The 19,087-nt window shown below is 33.9% G+C and overlaps 1 protein-coding gene across 1 annotated transcript in view; it reads left to right on the forward strand.

Annotated features, from left to right (window-relative positions):
• Nucleotides 1–19,087, forward strand: part of LOC106463038 — a 58,930-nt gene that overhangs the window by 29,902 nt on the left and 9,941 nt on the right. Inside the window, exons 5-8 of the mRNA XM_013923008.2 lie at nucleotides 1,561–1,650; nucleotides 12,168–12,231; nucleotides 17,696–17,762; nucleotides 18,160–18,277. Of these exons, the coding sequence (XP_013778462.1) occupies nucleotides 1,561–1,650; nucleotides 12,168–12,231; nucleotides 17,696–17,762; nucleotides 18,160–18,277 (339 nt within the window). The remainder of the gene's footprint in view (nucleotides 1–1,560; nucleotides 1,651–12,167; nucleotides 12,232–17,695; nucleotides 17,763–18,159; nucleotides 18,278–19,087) is intronic.

Consider the following 19,087-nt stretch of genomic DNA (forward strand, 5'->3'; position numbering starts at 1 on the left):
TTGGTAGAGGGTTGTTGCATCTTCATTTGCATGCTATCACACATCTGTCTCATGTAAAAACACGTGAGGGTAGGTGGGAGTATCAAGGCTATTGGCAAACGAAAATTGTGCATATAGATGGTAGTACAAGTTGAAAAAGCTGTTGTGTGAGTTGTGTGTCTCATCAGCCAAAGTAATTACTTGAATGGGCAAAGAGAATAACCAAAAAAGAAAGTAAAAAAAAATAATATATATATATATATATATATGTGTGAATGTAAAATGGGTTTAAACATTACATATATTAAACAAAACCTTTTAAATAACATTTGAAAAAAAAAGTTGGCTTGCTTATAATTTTGATATGGTTAAAAATTAAAAAAACATATCACACTGAAATATTTTGGAATCTTCAGACCCATGAATTCATTTAAATATCATATGAGAAGAAGTTATTTTATTTGCAGAAGCTACGTAATCTGTAGTTCATCTAAAGTTTCAAACTATTTCATCTAGTAGCTTTTTTATAATGCAGTAAAATAAACCATATAACTGCTGCATCAAATTAACATTTTAGAGTTAATGAATTCCCAATAAATGGCAGACCATGTTTTATAGTGCATTGCCAGAATTAATACTGTGGCAACATTCCTCAACAAAATTGCTTTGTCAGTGCTCTAAGACATATGCATTAAATGAAAACTTTTAACTTAACATTTGAAAAAAAAATTAGCTTTCTTATAATTTTGTATGATTAAAATTTAAAAAAACATATTACAATGAAATCATTTGGAATCTTCTAACCCATGAATTCATTTAAATATCATATAATAATAAGATGGTGAGAAATAGACCTTCACTGGTGTCATGTTGTCAAAAAGCTCAAATGTATTTGTGTCAGAATCTTCTTGCGTACCATCTAGCTCTATTTCTCTTTAAAAGCAAGTCCAGATTCTGTATTGACTTTTATAATGACTGTTATATAGAAACCCTGACAACACAGTATCCATGAGGGCTATTGTTGTATGTGTAGAGATGGTGTGAAATGTTCTTCATTGATTGTATAGTATCTGGACATAACTGACCTGGAGGTGATGCTGATGGTTTCAAATGATATCTGATAAAATGGATGTACTTTGATAGTGTCAAAAGCAAATAATGCAGTATGTACTGTATGAAGTGGCAAGAAAAAATGTATTACTTGGAAGTTCAGTAGGTAGGAAGTATATTTGTAAACTCGGGTGGAAGAAACGCCATGTGGCTAAATATGATTGACTTAGGATTATTTCACTAGAAGGCATAATACTCGTGTTTGAGTATTTCAAGTTATCACAAGTACAAGTGTGCAGAACTGGCAAGTGATTATAGGCAAGGTACAGGAGAGGAAATAAAGGCATTAACAAAACAACAAGATCCAATTCTTGGAAAGACATGAGATTAGTTAATAGTTGTACTAAACAAGTATCTATTCAAATTTTTTATTTTAGAATATCAATTTTTAATGATAGCTTGATTTTTAATATGATATAGGTAGTTTTAAATAAATCATCTTATTAATTTTTTATCTTTCTTTTTGTACAGTCTAAAAACAACAAATCAGAAACTCACAGAAAAAATTGAAGAATTACAGAATCACCTAAGAGAAAACAAGGAACAATACTGTATGAGTGTGTAAGCATTACTTATTCGTAGGTTATCAGTTAAATTTTATGATGTATGTTAATTTTTAATCTATGAACGAATTTTTAAGAGTAGAATTCAAACAAAATATATATCATTTACAATCAAAACAGTAATGGCCACAGTGAATATCATTACTTTAAATCATTTGCTGTACGTCTGTTGTACCTAATTATAAACATGTATGTGCAAAATGTTTTGAAATGTTCACCTGCCTAAACTATATAAAAGAGAGAGAAAATGCTGGCTATGCTATGACATCAGTATGTATTCTTTTCTTTACTTTCAGGCTATCATGACTATTCCTAACTTTAAATTTTAAAAATAAGTGAAAAAACAAAAAGAAACATAAACTATGTTCTGGTCATGAAACAAGTGTAAGTTCCCAAATAAAGTAGAATAATGTCTTTTATATTCTGCACACAAATGTATGCACAAAATTAAACAATGATAACTACTGAGTTACTGATGAAAAAGAGTAAAGATTAGTAGAACTCAAAAAAGTAATAATAGAGAAAGGTAGCACAAATGGTTTGGTGTCACTTAGTTGATATGGGCAGGGTTGACTTCAGAGGAGTTGCTACCATTGGTATTGAAAAAGCTAAAGGATTGGCTGATATTGTAGTCTGAATGTCTTGTTCCTCAGACTACAGGGAAAGGCTATTGGCAGATTTCAAGAAAGTCTGCATCTTAGAGGTCTCCAAAAACAAGATGTCTTTAGCCACAGTTAGACATAAGTCATCCTCACAGTTGCCAGAACCTTGGGTTACTCCTTTATCTTTATCAAGGCATAATCATCCATACAAGAATATGGGTTTTGAAGCAGAAGAATAAATATGTGTGGAACTTCTAGCAGTTGAAAGCAAAGTAGTGAAAAGGATTCAAGATTTTGATCATGTGCAACAAAAAGTCAAGATTGAAAGATATGTTGTATTATTGATATCAATTGGTCAGAAATTTAGGTGGAAGTGAAATTTTCAGTGTTGTGATGGTTCAGTCACAGCTTCTAACTGTTGCTATTGTCAAGTACCATTTCTACGGGTTTACATGTACTTGTAGGCAATGGATGACTTAACTGTGGATAACCCTGTCTACCAGACTTTGTTAGGGTCATGCACTTGACCAGCCCATAGTGCTCTGTACATCTTGTCGTAAGGTGGATGATATAGTGCTGCCAACTTTGTTTTTCAGTTATGGTTTTTTTAAGTTATAGTTATACTTATAGTTAAGGTTTTGTACCTTCAGTTTTAGTTACTTATAGTTCTTAGCTTAATATTAGTTATAATTATAGTTAACCACGTGGTGACGACCTTGACATTTGTCGAGGTAAAATAACTTGGGGCTCTACATTAAATAAACTCTTCACAATACTCTCCTTAGGCTAGCCAGCCATCAAAATTGAATGATCAGAGATTACCATTTACTAGCCAGTTCTACTGAACTTTTCATACACTTGCATAATAGACAAATAGATTCATTATGCTGGAGACATTTTAACAAGCTGGTTTATTTTAACTTCTCTTATTTTAATAACAAATATTTACACTATTTTAATTGTAGACACAAGACAAATTTTAATTCTATATGTGAGCTACAGAACTAGTTTAGTTTGATTAAAGGGAATTTATTCTTAGAAAAAATAAAATAAATAGATGCAACATTTTGACCTCCTTGAATTTCCCCTTACTCTTGCTAAACACTAGGTCTATAAAGTGAAGCTGTATTGTCCTAACCACAGGATAGAAAAAGCATTTCAGTGTGAGTGAAAATACAGTTGTGCTGTATTCTGTTTTGGTAACAAATGAAAACAAGGCAATATGGTTGTATGTGGGGGTAAGAAAAAATACTTAAAAAAAATAGTAAAGCATTATTCTGTCTGGAACTATTTGCAGAAGTCTTCAGTAAATATACTTTCAGTTTATCTACATGACTATTTTCTGCATTTCTGACACATTCTGTTCACATATACAAGAATTTCAGTCAGACTACTTGTCCCCAACGTACGTGGATGTATGTCATATAACTAAATAATTTTTTTTGTTACTATTATGTTATCATTTTACATGTTTTTTTAGTTATAGTTATATTATTCTTAACTGATATGATTTATGTTTGTTAATAGACATTTTTGTTATAGTTAATTGAAAAAACACTGGCTGCCTTCCCTCTGGTCATTAGTTTAATTAGGATGACTTTGCTTAAATACAAGTACAAGATCATTATCTATTGAATCTGTCTGTGTTCCTTATTCATAAATTTTTGTGGTATTATAAGAACTTGGGACACTGACAGATTCCAAAAGACTTTCCATCTGGAAGACTTTTTTAGTGTTCCTTTTCTAAGAATGTACTGAATACTTCACTACAGCTCCTACTGGAGCATTGAACTTGATGATTATAAATAGTAAAAAGCAAAATTTTGTACAAGGAATTATTTCAAGCTTAAATTTACACTGATTGTACTATCATTTTTTGACAAAATCAGAATATTGTGCTTATGACACATTTTCATTATATCTTACTTTACCTTTTATTTAACTTTTTTTTAGTTATATGGTTTTTAAAATTATATTTACTAGGCTCTGCTTGTCTTGATTTCTTCTCCTTTCAATTAGAAAATATTTGGTTGCCTATGCTTTTTCATACATGCTTCATGTTGGTTACAGTCCAAATCATCAGCAGGTTTATATGCCACACACAAAATATACTATGAGATTTGTATCCTCCCCAAATTGAAACTCTCTGGTTTTACGAGTACGAAATGACAAACATGCTATTTTTACCAGTTTCTGGTTGTATAACTAAGCCTACTTTCTGAAAAAATATTGATTTGTACATCTACTAGTATTTAGTAATTATCAAGCAAAATTCAAAAACTACTACTGGTGGAAAGTTGCAAGTAAGCAGCAAACATCATAGGTTACCAGCTTCTGATAAAACCCTTGCAGGTCGATAATCATACTTCATATCTCAACATCTTAACATTCAAATCAAAGCTTTATTTGGTATTCATACGTCACTTGACTGTTGAGTTATTTGCATAATTGATTTATTCAGGTTTACACCACATTTGAAAGACTTTATGTAATTTCAACACATGTCTGAAACACAATGCACAAACATTATATATTCATATTTATATATTGCCATCTACACCTACCTGCCTGTCTCTGGCTCATGTGCTATTGCTCATATGGCAACCAAGGTACGCTAGTTCTACCAGCTATTCCTCGATTAATGTACTTAACGTAGTGCATTATAGGAGCTAACAAACTCAATTTACTTCATCTTCATGAAATGAATTTTCACTGGCAGAATTTAGTGAAACTTAGACTTTTAATCTAAAATTCCTTCAGCCAGATTAATGTTTGTGCTGTCTACTACAGTATATAGCATCATAATGTTAGCCCAATACAGACTAAATACAGTATTCAGCAAGCAGTGAAATACATTCGTTCTTCTGTGCAGTCAAACACCAGTAGACCAACTATCACAAAATTGTTGATCCACTCACTACAGTCAGTATCACATTAAAATAAATAGGAGATTCATAGCAGCTGTCACCTGGTATCACCATAAAACACTAACCTTGCTAGTGATAAAGGCAGCAGGCTATTTCCCATGGGGTCTCTGCCAACATCAGGCTGATACATTCTAGATTTCAGTGCCACAGGGTACTGGATGTGTTCAGAGACTTATGTTCAGCACTTTTGGGTTGCATATCAATGAGCTATCAATAACAGCTTGTCCATGTGCTCTGTGTGACCCCAGGTTGATCAGTGACCCATTGTTATATTGGTAGTGTGCCTACTGTCATACATGTCACTGTCATAATTCAATGGTCTGAGGATCAATTCTCAATACTACCACACTAGCTTGCCCTTTCTTTGTTATGGTGAAGCTACTAAAACTACTTGCTACAACTGTCACTAATTTTGAACTACTCACTAGAGGAAAGGCATATGGCAGGTAGCACCTGCTACCAACTTTTTATTTTAACTGTTGACTCCTTTATTCTGTTGGCTTCTCAGTAGGCCACTTTGGGATCAGCTACCTCCGGCATCTTTTCTTCAGTTGATCCAGCAAGTGTGTGATGTTTTGGGTCTTTCCCAGGGTTGCTTTTGAGCCTGCACCTTCCTTGATGGCAGAAAGAGCAGAGAGCAAATACATAGTTTTCTCTCCATCCACTGATATTGCAGTTCATGCAGGGAGGTTTACTGCTCAGTTACATGAAGGGACATCTATGCTTTGTCCACCTTGATTGTTAGAACTACATGACTTAGCCTACCACTACCAGGAACACACATTCAGACTCTCAAAGAATACACCTGCTCCTGGAAATGTGGGGTTCTAGAGTGGAGTCTGTAGTCAACCTGAATAGAACACACCTTTTTTGGGATCATCTCACCCTATATACAGTGCTAAGCTGTTTGTTATCCCTCCAACTTTGGTGTGTGAAGACTCTCAGGATCATGAAGTCAATTTGATGACGAGTTGGGACTATTGTTAGCATGTACAGTGATTCAATTGTCAGCTTCTACATTCATCTTTGTTGCCGTTGGCAACTCAACTTTCCTCAGCTCCTATAGAGGGATAGTTCATCCCTATTCAATGGTCCTGACATGTCCCCCTCAGTGTAATGGTACCCAGAAGAGATTCTGTCTCTATCTATGAGGTTCCTCCACTCTGTCAGAATGCTGCCAGTGGTGATGGTGACTGTTGTATGCCTTTAGAGTCTTGGAGCTTGGCTCTGAGAATTTCTAGATGTGTGGAAAACCTTAACCATGGATTTGTGATCATTACAGGTCTTTGAGTCAGGATTAGTTTTCAATTCACATATTCACTGCCCGATTTGTAGTGTATCTGTCTCCTGCAGATACTCAAATTTCCTAACTTTGTTCTAGACCTACCAGAGTTTCGTTGGTCTAGGGGCAGTGGAGAGAATTGTGCTGGTTCTTCCAGGGTTTTGTTCTCATCTGTTTGTTGTGAACAAGAAGACAGGAGATTGGCATCCGATCTTTATCATCTGTATCAATTCCTAGATTCTCCAAGTTTCACAATGGAGTTATTCCTCACTCTGCATTGGCATTTTTTTACTAGGATTGTGGATGTCCAAGTTCAATGTCACTGGGTCCTATCTGCATGTTTCCATAGTGGCAGTGAACTGCCACTATCTGAATTTTTGCACAATGATCAGGTGCTGCAGTTCGGAGCTCTGCCCCCTTAGACTGGCATTGGCACCATATGTGTTCTGCCAAAGTGTATACAAGTTTTTCTCATCACCTCTTTTCTCTAGGCCTGTGAACACACTATTCTATGGATGACTGGTTATTGCTAGCACCATCTTGTCAGTTGGCAGAACGTCACACCCAGATTCTACTTTCAGAAACAACCAAAGCAGGCTTCATTATCAGAGCTGAGAAATCTGTTCTCACTCCAGCATAATATATCATCAGTCTGGGTATCTTTTTCAACATGCGTTTCAGTCAGACTCAGCCAACTCTCATCTGGCTCCAAGCTATGGAACAGGCAGTCGAACTCTTACTCACCTGTCCTTCTCACACTTCGTGGATGGTTCTTTCTCTTTTGGGGATTTGAGCACCACTCAAATCCCTCATTCCTTTGGGATGAGTGCACAAGAGATCCCTTCACTGGTCTTTATGGATCAATGGATCATGAACAGCGATTTGCTGGATTCCCCAGTTTCTTTAGGATCATTATTTTCGATCTCAAGTGCTGGTTAGATTGGAACAATACTTCAACATGTGTTCCTCTGCTGCCACCTCATACAGAGATCCATCTCTTCACAGATGTCTCGCTTCAGGGATGGGGTGCATATCTCAACGGTCAGGAATTTCAGGGTCTAAGTAAGGATGGCGAGACTTCCCTACACAATGTTTTAGAACTTCTTGTTCTAAGGGTGATGTCTCATGGTCTGGGCTTATTAAGGGGAATGTTGTCAGGCTTCACTTCAACAATTCCATGGTGGTGTCTTACATTTCTCATCAAGGGGAAACTTGGTCCAGAGCTCCTTGTTTTTGAACCTTGGATCTTCCTTTTTGGGACCACTCCTCTCATATCACACTACTAGCTTGCCATGTTCCAGGGATGATGAATTCAGTGGCAGATCAATTGTCTTGACCCAAATGGATTCTCCCAAAAGAGTGGATGCTGAATCATGAGGTTTTCTGTTCAATTGGCTCTCATTTCAAAACACTTATGATTGGTGTTTTGGCCACTCTTTTGGAACACCCAACTACTGACATTTTGGTCTTCAGTACCTCACCCTCAGGCATTGGCAATAGATGCATTCTGTCTAAGCCTTCAACCGATTTGTATGTTACCCAAGGTACTAGCTATGGTTCATTCCAACCCATTGTTGGGTCCTGTTGATAGCACCATATTGGCAGCTAAACCCTGGCCATCTCTCTTGAGGCGGCCACGATCTGACTTCATACACCCAGCCATCCTGAAGCTCAAGTTTCAGGCTTGGAGGTTATGTGGTCCTTTGCACAGCATTGGGGTTTAATTTCTGAGGTTGCCATGCATCTGTCTCAGTCTTAGTCTCACAAGGGATATTCATCAATGGAAATGGCACACATATTGGTGATGGTGTATTGAGAGAAGGTTGAATCCACATCGACCAGAAGTGCCAACCATAACTCATTTTTTGACCTGGCTCTTTGACAAGGCTCTTTCACAATTGCCTTATATAAGGCGACCTTATCATCTACCTTTAGATACTCAAGATTAAAATTATTTGAGTCCCCAGTACTCTTCGGCCTCCTCACAGTGTTTTGGTCCTTTGTCAAAATGATCATTTGTTATCTAACTGGTATATTAAGATGGTATTACATGCCATTTCTCAAAATCTGTTTCTGACTTCAGCCTCATGTACCATATATCACCTTTTCCTGAAGGTTTAATTTTCGTTGCTCTAGGCCAACAGACATTGTCGTTCGAAGTTGTTTGCACTGATTGTGCTCAGGATGCTTTATAATTCTGCTTATGTCCTCAGACAGGTTTTTCATCCCTAAAATACTGGCAGCAAAGGATAAATCCATTTCACCGTCTCATCTGACCACCATTTCTCACTTCTATGACAGATCGGATCTTGATCATTTGTTATGTCCAGTGAGGGTCTTGAAGTGTTATGTTGCTTACACTAATGCCTTTAGAGGTGCTAGACAATGACTTTTTATTCATTGGGATCCTTTAGTATCATGGGACGTCTCCCCTAGTTTGTTGAGATGGGTATCAAAATTGATCTACATTGCTTATTCTGAGTTAGTTTATATCAGTGGCACTTTATCACACCACTTTGGCCCTGAATTCCTGTAGACGGGCCTCCTTGGGGTGGCTCACCCAGGATCAATCGGCTGGTCTAGTTGGGCTAGATTCCACCAAGTACCAGTGTTGGACATTCTCAAAGGGTGTTGTGGACATTGTTTCTGATATTGGTGTTTGGGTATAGTGTCCATGAAACCCTAGCATCTCTACAATGCTCGGCTTTCGCAATGTAGTGCATCCCCTTCTAGGATTCCATGGTGGGTGGGGTCAGTGAGCACTGAAGTTTTCCTTTTTATGGATTGTACACCCAGTGAACTGCAAAAAACAAAGTGACCATGATTGGAATACTCTGATCTCCAATCCCTACCTCCTACTGTTTCAGTACCTCATTTTCTCATCCTTCATTTTTGACTGAGAAATTATTAGGACAAATGTTTCCCTTTCTCATTCTGTTCTGGAAACATCTCAACCAAAACACAGTGAATTCCTCCTGAATTCAAAGTCCATTGGAGATATACCTATTGAGGTTACTCTCCATGCATCTTTAAATTCTTCCTGAGGAGTCATCGTTGAGGGGCATTTACGGAACATCCTTACTGATTTCTTTTGCCAAGAAGTTTCTGCAGTGAGTCGTATTTCCACTCATAAAGAAGGAATTATGCTGCCTACAAATTTTGACAGTAACATCACCACGTCCACCTGCCTCTGTCAAGGCACGTTATCTTAGCTGTAAGGTATGGCCATATATTCCTATCCCTCTCAGATGTTTCCAGTGTCAGCATTCCGAACATTCCAAGGCATCTTGTGGTGGTTCTTTGATGTGTGTTTGTTGTGGCGGCAAAGACAATGACACCTATGTTTATCAACTAGACTCTCACTGCATCAATTGTAATGGGTCCCATCCCTCTTATTTTTGTTGTAAGTGGGAAAAAAGAGGTACAATGCTTAATTAAAAACTGTCAATAAGATTTCTTATCCAGAGGTTCTGAAGTTGTCATCCACTGCTACAGTGGGAGTGCAGACAGATCTTTTCATGCCTCCTTCAGAGTCTTTCTCACACTATGTGAAGAGTCTTTTGCCTTCTGTAGATACAAGAGTTGAAAAGTCTACTTCTACTCCTGTCTCTGTCCCCACCGTGGCATTCAGTGACTACTCTGGTCTCTTTCCATCAGCCCCATGATGCAGAACCATTATTCATTCATTCCCTCAGTCACTGGAATCTCCTTCTACTGACAAAGATCTGCTCAACTGACCCAGGGCAAGTTCCATGGAGATAGATAGACCTCTTTCTACTAAAGAGAAACGTTCTGGTCACAAACAGAAGGGTTCACTGCCAAGTTCTCCTCCACCTAAATAACAATGGCCACTCTGATACAGTGGAACTGTCAAGGTTTTCGTTATAATTTCGATGACATTAAGGCTTTGATTGATTCCTATCATCCTGTGTGTCTCTCCTTACAGGAAACATTCCTCAAACCTGCAGATACTCTCACCTTTCGGTAGTTTTCTTTATACTGGAATGCTAGGTAATGTGTTGTATGAGTTCATAGAGGTGTGACACAGCTGGTTGACCATCACATTCCCAGCTCCGTATCTCCGTGGGTCGTACCATCGCTGTTTGTTCTCTCTACCGTCTCCCAGAGAGATGTAAGATCAATCAGACCTTGATGCTTCATCTTGTTTGGTTCCTTGAAACAAACAACCTCTTCTTGTCCAGCCAATGTGGGCCACTGATTCGTCTTGAAACCTCGATCAGGGAAGGCTTCCTCATGAGAGAACATCTTGTGTCTGTCTTCTTCGATGAGAAGGCTTACAACACTACATGGAGGTTTGGCATTTTGTGGGACCTCCACTCCTGTGGGTTGCACGGCCATTTAACCATTTTTTATTCATAACATTTTACCCGACAGGCAATTCTAAGTCTGTGTGGTTTCGACCCTTTCCCGTTCTTTCACACTTGAGTGTCATGCTTTTCAATGTTACAAACAATGCTATTATTTGACAACTTCCTCCTACTGTTGCAAACTGCCTCTATATCAACAACTTCCATATTTCTTGTTGGTTATTGAGCATGATGTTTATTGAACTAAATCCATCTACACTTTTGTATTCATAATATCTGCTTCACTAAAAGGGTGTTAGTTTTTTTTAAGGATTTTGTTTACATATTTGCTTTCCCTCATATCACTAAAATGTTTCTCACTAACATTAAATAAAAATTGGTTTTATCATCTGGATAGCTGATTATTTGAATTACATTACACATTTAAGGTTTTTTCATTCCACTGTTTTATGATAATATTTGTGAAACTTATAATTTCATACATATAAACAGTTTTCTCTATAAAAAAGAACAGAGTATTTCCAGGTGTTCTTTTGCATCTTATTACTCTGAGTGTATAAATATATTTCTGTAAGACACTTTTTATTATAGTGCCTTTAGTGAAAATATATGTATATTTAAATTTACAATTGTGTTACAGCCAGACAATCTATCAGAAATAATTTGAAACATTTAATTGGAAGCAAAGCATTTATTAGTAATGAATACTGTGATTTGTAAATGCATTACATTTTTAATTTTTGTAAAAAAAAATTTATCAAAATTACATGAGTGTAAGAACATAAATGAATTTGTTGCGAAGCATATTCAAGATATTTCACTTTTCATAATAGTCATATTACTTATTGACAAGTGTTAAACATTCCTTTTTATGCTTGAGAATATGTGAGTATCTAATTAATTTTGGCTGAGTTGTACAAATAGTAAAATAACTATTGATTCATAGACTATTTAATAATGTGGTTTTGACAAAGAAGATAGTGACAGTGAATATTTATTCAGAAGTAAAATATTATTTTTCTGTTTATTTCATTCACAGATCATTTTTAAAGAATCTATGTACAATCAGTGTAAACTGCAAAATTTTATCAAACTGAAAATGAGAGCAGTAGTACATTTGCTAAACAACATACATAAATATTAAGGATTTTTAAATAATGCTCAAGTTTTTTTTTATCTCTCCTTAGAATTAAAATATAATTTTTGAAACTTGTCTAAAAAAATATCAAAGTATTTGTAAATCATATATGTCTGCTTTAATTTTTCAATGCATCATCTACTGTTGTAATACGTTTGCGTGATTGATGAAATTAGGATTATAGGATGTTGTATAATTGTTTTTATAATATTATGTATTAAATATATTTGTTATTTAGTGCTGAACTAGAAGACCAATTAAGTCAATTGTCAAGCTTCTTCGTTAATGCAGTAACATATTATGTAAGTATGTTTTTAAAAGGATTTTGAAGAATTCTTTATTCTGTATGAACAAGTTTATTAAAACTTAAAGACCATGAGTATGTTATTGAAATGCAGAATTATCATTTTGTGATTAGTTCAGTAGCATTTTTGTGTTATAAATATTTCTAAAGCATTCTATTTGTTAACAAGAAGAAGAGATAGCAAATCTGTTATTTGGTTAAATAAGAATTGAAGTTTTTGAAGTGCCTTTATACATCTTAGTTTCTTTGTTGTCTGGTTATATTCATGATACATTTACAATACCTCCAGCACAATATCTTCTTGTTTTTTAATTTCCGAATATGTGTGTCATAGGAATTCATAATAATTATGTTACTCTTTGTGAGAGTTAATTAGACTTTATTATGTGAAAACAAGTGAGGTATCATTAAAAGACATAACTTGCATTACTTTTGGAATCACATAGGCTAGCAGTTATTTTCAAGGTTGCAAATCAAACATTCCAAGGTTTTAAGACCTGATGCTGCTGAATAAGTTCCACATTTGTAGCTTTGCGTGCTTTATATAAGGTTTACAGTCAATCAAAATTTTCAGTTCAAAGAGCCAGACAAAGTTCTTTTAGCAGTGTATAGTACTGCTGACTGTCTATCCTTCATCTGGTGAGCAGTTCAAAATTAATGACAGTTACAAGCCAGCCTTAGAGCTTCTAGTGTTGTAGGTGAGAATATTATGAACACTTTTGCAAAGTTTGTTTGTCAGAAATGTAAAATCTTTTTTAAAATAGCTTTCAAAATAACCTGTAATTTACTATTATTTGATGCTAATGGAAGAATCTCTAAAAAAGTATGCACACCAAGTGTTGAATTGAATGCTGGACTAAACACTTGCAGTACAAGTACCTAGCTACCACAGCCAGATGATCCTTACTTTTTCTATTGCAAATGTCATGATGCATATACTACTAATTCTAGCACTGTCAACATCTACTTAGCTGGAGCAGTTACCTAGCAGCTACTACCTTTTTAATTGTAAATACATATTCATTTTTGAAAGCATGCCACACCAGTGATGGATGAGAAAAATACCCTTTTCCCTTTCATATCATTACTCTTGTTCCCAAGGTTCATTTTGCATAGCTTCGGTCACAATGAAGTGTCATCTTATGTCACTTCTGCTTCCAGCTCTTGCATGTTGTCATCCTTATACATAAAACACTTTTCAATCTCACGTAATATACTTCATAATGTGTGTAATATTAGCAATAACCTGACCTGCTTATTACTTCTCTTGTATGAGTTTCTTATCTTTAAAGGTCTAGATAACTCTTTCCAAACAACTGGATCAAAGTGTATGTGAGTAACGTCCTTTAACCCTCTCGCTATGGATAGGTGAAAGTGCTTATATCACAACTTTTTAGTGTTACATTCAAAATTTAATTAAACTACTTTATTATCAATGTATACGAATAAACTTGACATCAAAATGTAGTTAATAAATCAAATTTTAATATTACATAAGCTTGTTCTTTAGGTCTTCTCTCTTCTTTAATTTTTTGATCACCTCTCTGACAAGTACGGAATTTAACATAAATTACTCATTATATTATAGATATTACTAAGGCAAAGCATAATTTTTATAGCCTTCAATTGTATTTATTTATAGAGCCATTAACTAGAAAATCAGACCGACCTGTCACATTCTTCCTTTTTCAAATTACCAATAATTCTCTCTGGTGTTTTATACTATTATTTATAACCAATAGAAAGCCATAGTTTTAATCTATCAAATGATGTATTGTATTACATTGTTTTATGAACAGATTATTATTTATTTTGTCTCCAATTTGAACATTTCTCTTATGATATTCACATCAACAAGCTTAGCACAATTTTTAAAGGTTAGAAAGCCAGATAAATTATAATAGTTATAGAATATTGTTTACTTTGTGCCTGTTATTATTCTGTGTTCTAAGGTGCATTATTTAATCGAACAAAATGATTTAGTGTACTAGTACCATTAGTATAAAAAAAAATACAAAAAACAGTAGGCTTAACTTTCGTTGACAGCAAAAAACGAAAGAGCAAGAGTACACAGGTAAGTACCATATTTCTAGTTCTTCATGTATATTCTTTATTTATTATTATAAAAATAAATAAAATGTAAAAATTAGAAACTTATTTAGTTAGATTGGGTAAGATAATGAAAATTAATTATTGTTATTCATGAGGTATGCTCGCGAACAACTGTTGTTTCACGTAATTCAATATGGTAACTTGAGCTAGTATTTGACCAAGTGACTTACAGCTTGTTTAGTTAGACACAGGTCAAGTGGTAATAAAACAATAAAATTAAGTGTAAATAGATGTAGAGTGTTACAAGATTTAAACTATTTAGGATAAACAATTGTAATTTCCTGTTCTAGAAAGAAAAAAGGGTAATTTAGATTTATTCCATTTTTTTTTATAGTGATTACAAGGTCAGTCAAATTGACAGAATGTGTATAGAATTAGGGTAGAGAAAATAACAGATAAGATATAAAATTTTACTGAAAATGGTTTGATATTTATTTAGGAGGTTTTAGAGGTTATGCAAATGAAATTTGGCAATTTTCTAGTGAAGAAAAGTATTTTTAATCTTATGAAAATCACTTTGTACTTGGAGCAGTCAACACTCTGACTCCATATATTCACAGACAAATTTTTAGTAGAAATAGTTAATTAAAATGTCTGATTTTTTGTGTACAAAAGACGTTTAAAGTTTACTGTAAACTTGCCAAACATATTAAACTTTATAGTATTGAAACTGATGGTCACTTTAGGGTTACAAACTCGATTGAATTGACTGAATTGCCCATAGCAAGAGAGTTAACAGTGTTAACATTCAAAATTTAATTAAAGAAATTTATTATCAGTGTGTTTCAATAACCGTGGCATGTAAACATAGTTTATAATTCAAATTTTTATAACTATATATGATTTAAGTTTTGATTTCTAAGTTCTTAAAGAAATATAAAAAACCTGAAATTTCATTTTTTCTGCATCATGAAATGCACCTGTCACCTGAGCTCCAAATTATCAATTCATATTTTTTTATTTTGAAATTAGGTTGCCGTAGCTTCCAACCAATTAGAAAGACAAACTATACCTGATAATGAGAAAGAATCTAAAATTTGAACCTTCTTCATTTATTGAGATATCAAGAAATTTGTCAAACCCACTTGAAAAGCCTCTCGTACTTCTCTCAGAATTTTAAGTTTATTTGCTAATCAAATTTACGTGGCTGATGGGCATATTTATAACTCATAGAAAGAGCAGATTCTCCTCTACGTAAATCTTACAATTCTGCCTCAGTTTTTCTACTGTTAACTGGTAGTCAATGATAATTGATGGATTTGTGTTGATCAGATTTGGTGCTCTGAATAACAACATGTTTTTAACCTATTTATACCTTATTTACAGTAGTTTTGAACATTCTATTCTTGTATCTAAAACTTTTTTTTTGTTCTAAACAGGGCTGGCCCTTGGGGTGAGTGATGTGTGCCCCCACACAGGGCACCCACCCCAAGGGGCATCAAAATTGACATTGGAATTAACAATTCTTGCCAATTTTACAGGGGCGGGGATGCCAAATACAAAGTTTGCATAGACCACAATTTTCAAAGGGCTGGCTTTGATTCTGAAATGTATATTTGAAAGCTACATCAGTTTTTTAGAAAGCACCCAAATTTGAGATACTCAATGAAGCTTGGAGGGGAATGTTAAATATTTTTACTCAAGTTCAAGTTAGCTCTAGTATGTAGGGAGTAATACAAATCCTTATTCTTATGTAAAAACAAAAGTAACTAAAATGATAAATTTCTCACCTTAGCCTAAAACATTTCAGTAAAATAATACATTTATAATACACTAGATTGACCACCTGTATGTAACGTGATACTAGATTAAGTGCTGCTTACATTAGCTTTATGGAAAATAGCTAATGATTTCCCACTGTGATTTATTGCTTTTGATGCAAGGATTACTACTGAACTTTGGTATGAAGTACAGCAATAAAAATATAAAATTAAAAGAAAACAAGTTTGAAAAAAGGTTAACAGTTGTAACTATTCATATAAGTAATTTAAAACTTTATGATCAATACTGCAGTCTTTGCAGAGGGAAAAAATGGTATTATTCATTTTATTTCATATTTTTCTACTTTTTTATTTCACCACACATTGATGACAACTGTACAGTTAGTGATGGGGTAGGGAATATGAGACATAAGATACAAAGTTCTACCAAAAAACATTTTGGAGGTTCTAGAGGTTATACCAATAAAATATGAAAATTGTAAGGTGAAAAGAAATATTTTTATTCTTAGCATCAAAAATTACCTCAATGACACAGGAAAGGTTTTGGAAATTTGCAGAAACATCTTTAGTAGAAATGCTTTATTAAAACGTTTTTCTTTTGTACACCAGACTTGTGTTTTCTAAAAGCTTGCCAAATTTTGTGGAAATACACATAGTAAGTTCAAAGTTATAGAGTTAAACAGTAATTATTACAGTATAAGTGTCTTGGATAGATGTCACACACAAAAATACATGAAATTCAGCCAGAAACACTTCTGAAAAAAAAGCCAAAATTCTGCTTCATTTCATACAGTAGGCAGTATCTTATAAACACAGGAAGATAAAGCAGTTTGGCATTACTGATGTAGCATCATTTTATTCATGTGTTGTAATACTGAACTTACATTTAGTTTGGCTCCAAATTCGCCTGAGAATCACAACTGAATTACACTGAATCAAAAAGGTGATGTAGTGTATTTGGAGCTGAAATGAATATAAATTCAGTTTTAGCACATTAGGAGTTACAGTTAACTTTATTCCATGATGATGTCCAGTATCGCTATTCCTGCTTTGCTCTTCAACAGATTGAATTACAGTAGTATTAGTAGTTGTATCACTTCGTCACAAGTGCATAACTTTCATGGAATTATTATCCATTCAGAATAGACATATAATTTTACATGCCCCTAAGGCCAGTCTTAGTTAGTTAGGCCAGAATCCAGTGGTCTCTGGCAGGGCTATTTCTCCCATGTTTGAATAAAGTGCAATTTGAGTCTTCAACTAAAATTTATGTAATTTGGTTTTTGACACTATTAGAAAATCCCATAAAGTTATTTAAATGTTTTTTTTATTCAATTCAGATTAATATATTTAGTCTTTCACAGTTTGTTTAGCATTACAGTTAGATCGTGACTGATCTCAAAAGGAGACGGGTAATTGAAAACCTATAATATAATTAGTTATAGTATAAGCTATTTTGTGTTTATTAATGATGTGTTTTTTATTTGTTTTATTCTCTTGATTGTGAAAACTATAAGAAATAAACCATAAATAGGTAGGCTTCTTGTTCAATTTATCTTTTTTGCTTCACTTGGTTCTAAAGGTAATTCATGAAATAAAAGTACTAAAAGTTTGTTGATTAACTTATAGACTGATGCAGGACTTCAAAATGAAATGTTTAAAATTGATAACCAAGTCGAAAGAGGGAACAAACAAAGTAAGTATCATTTACTTAAAAGTCTGAGAAAAATTATTGCTCACTTTTCCTGCTCTTTTTTTTATTTTTTGTAAATGTGTATTATATAAGTTAAATTTAGCAGTATTTTTTTCATGAGCAGTTGAAACATAGCTTTATAATTTGTCATTTTATTAAGAACTTGTATATTTATTTTAAAGTTGTAATGCAAATAACAAGATCCATTTCACTGGGGCATGTAAATATTTGTGAAAATTGCAGTTCTCTGACAAAGGGAGAGTTTATTGTTGAATGTGAAAACATTTAAATTTTATCTAAAATTATCACATAAGAAACCTTCGTTTTCGTATGTGTCACACATTATTTTTCTTGATCTGATGTTTTCTTGGATACTCAGTTTTTCTATATGTGTCTTCAGTAGTTGATGCTAAAGAAGAAATCAACAAAGTATTCCAAGATATTGAAAGTTTTACACTGGAACCAAGACCTGATGAATGGGAACAGCAGTTGCCAATTGAGCAAAGGAGGATGGTTTTGTATGTGAAGTATTACAATGTATTTTTATTAAAGTACATTAAAAAATTACTTGTATTTATTTTTCAATTTATATATATATATATATAATGTGGTTGGTGTTTAACCCCGTGTGCACAGGTGGGGTTAAAATGCACATTTCACAACTGTTACAGTTACATTCAAAAACCAGACATAGAAAAAGAAGGTTCTGAACCACATAAGTCTGATGGATGTTTGTCAATTTTATGATGGAGAAAGCCATAATTTGCTAAAAAATGTTTATACTAAAATTGCTCCAAACACACATTAATTTTTCTAACTTAAAAAACTAGGTGAGTTATAGTAGATTTGTGATGTTCTATTCTAGAGAATTTTAAATTGTTTAGTTTTAAAATGTATATTTAAAATTTACAAAATGAATTTGTGTTTGTCTTAATTTGATAGAATGAACAAGGACTCAGTGTGAAGGTTAGTAACCTTGTCGTTCTGAGTGTTTGTAGTTTTCATAACATCTTAAGAACTAAAAATCAGGGTTTTTAATGCATATTTTTTATTTATTGTTATATATTTCAACAAAAGTAACTAAAATTTAAGCATTTATGAATAAATAATAATATATATATACATACAGGCCCGCCGACAGGGGAGGGCAAAGGGGGCAACTGCCCAGGGGCCAGGACGAATGAAACCTGGTTATGCCGTAAAGCTCGCAAAGCATCTTTAGGCTATATCTTCATTTAACGATAAAAACCAGTTTTTGGCTATTCTTTGCATATAGACGCTTGATCCATTAAGAATGACTGAAATAATAATTTGAGTAATAATTAATA

Source organism: Limulus polyphemus, unplaced genomic scaffold, assembly GCF_000517525.1.
Source record: "Limulus polyphemus unplaced genomic scaffold, Limulus_polyphemus-2.1.2 Scaffold1309, whole genome shotgun sequence".
NCBI lineage: Eukaryota > Metazoa > Arthropoda > Merostomata > Xiphosura > Limulidae > Limulus > Limulus polyphemus.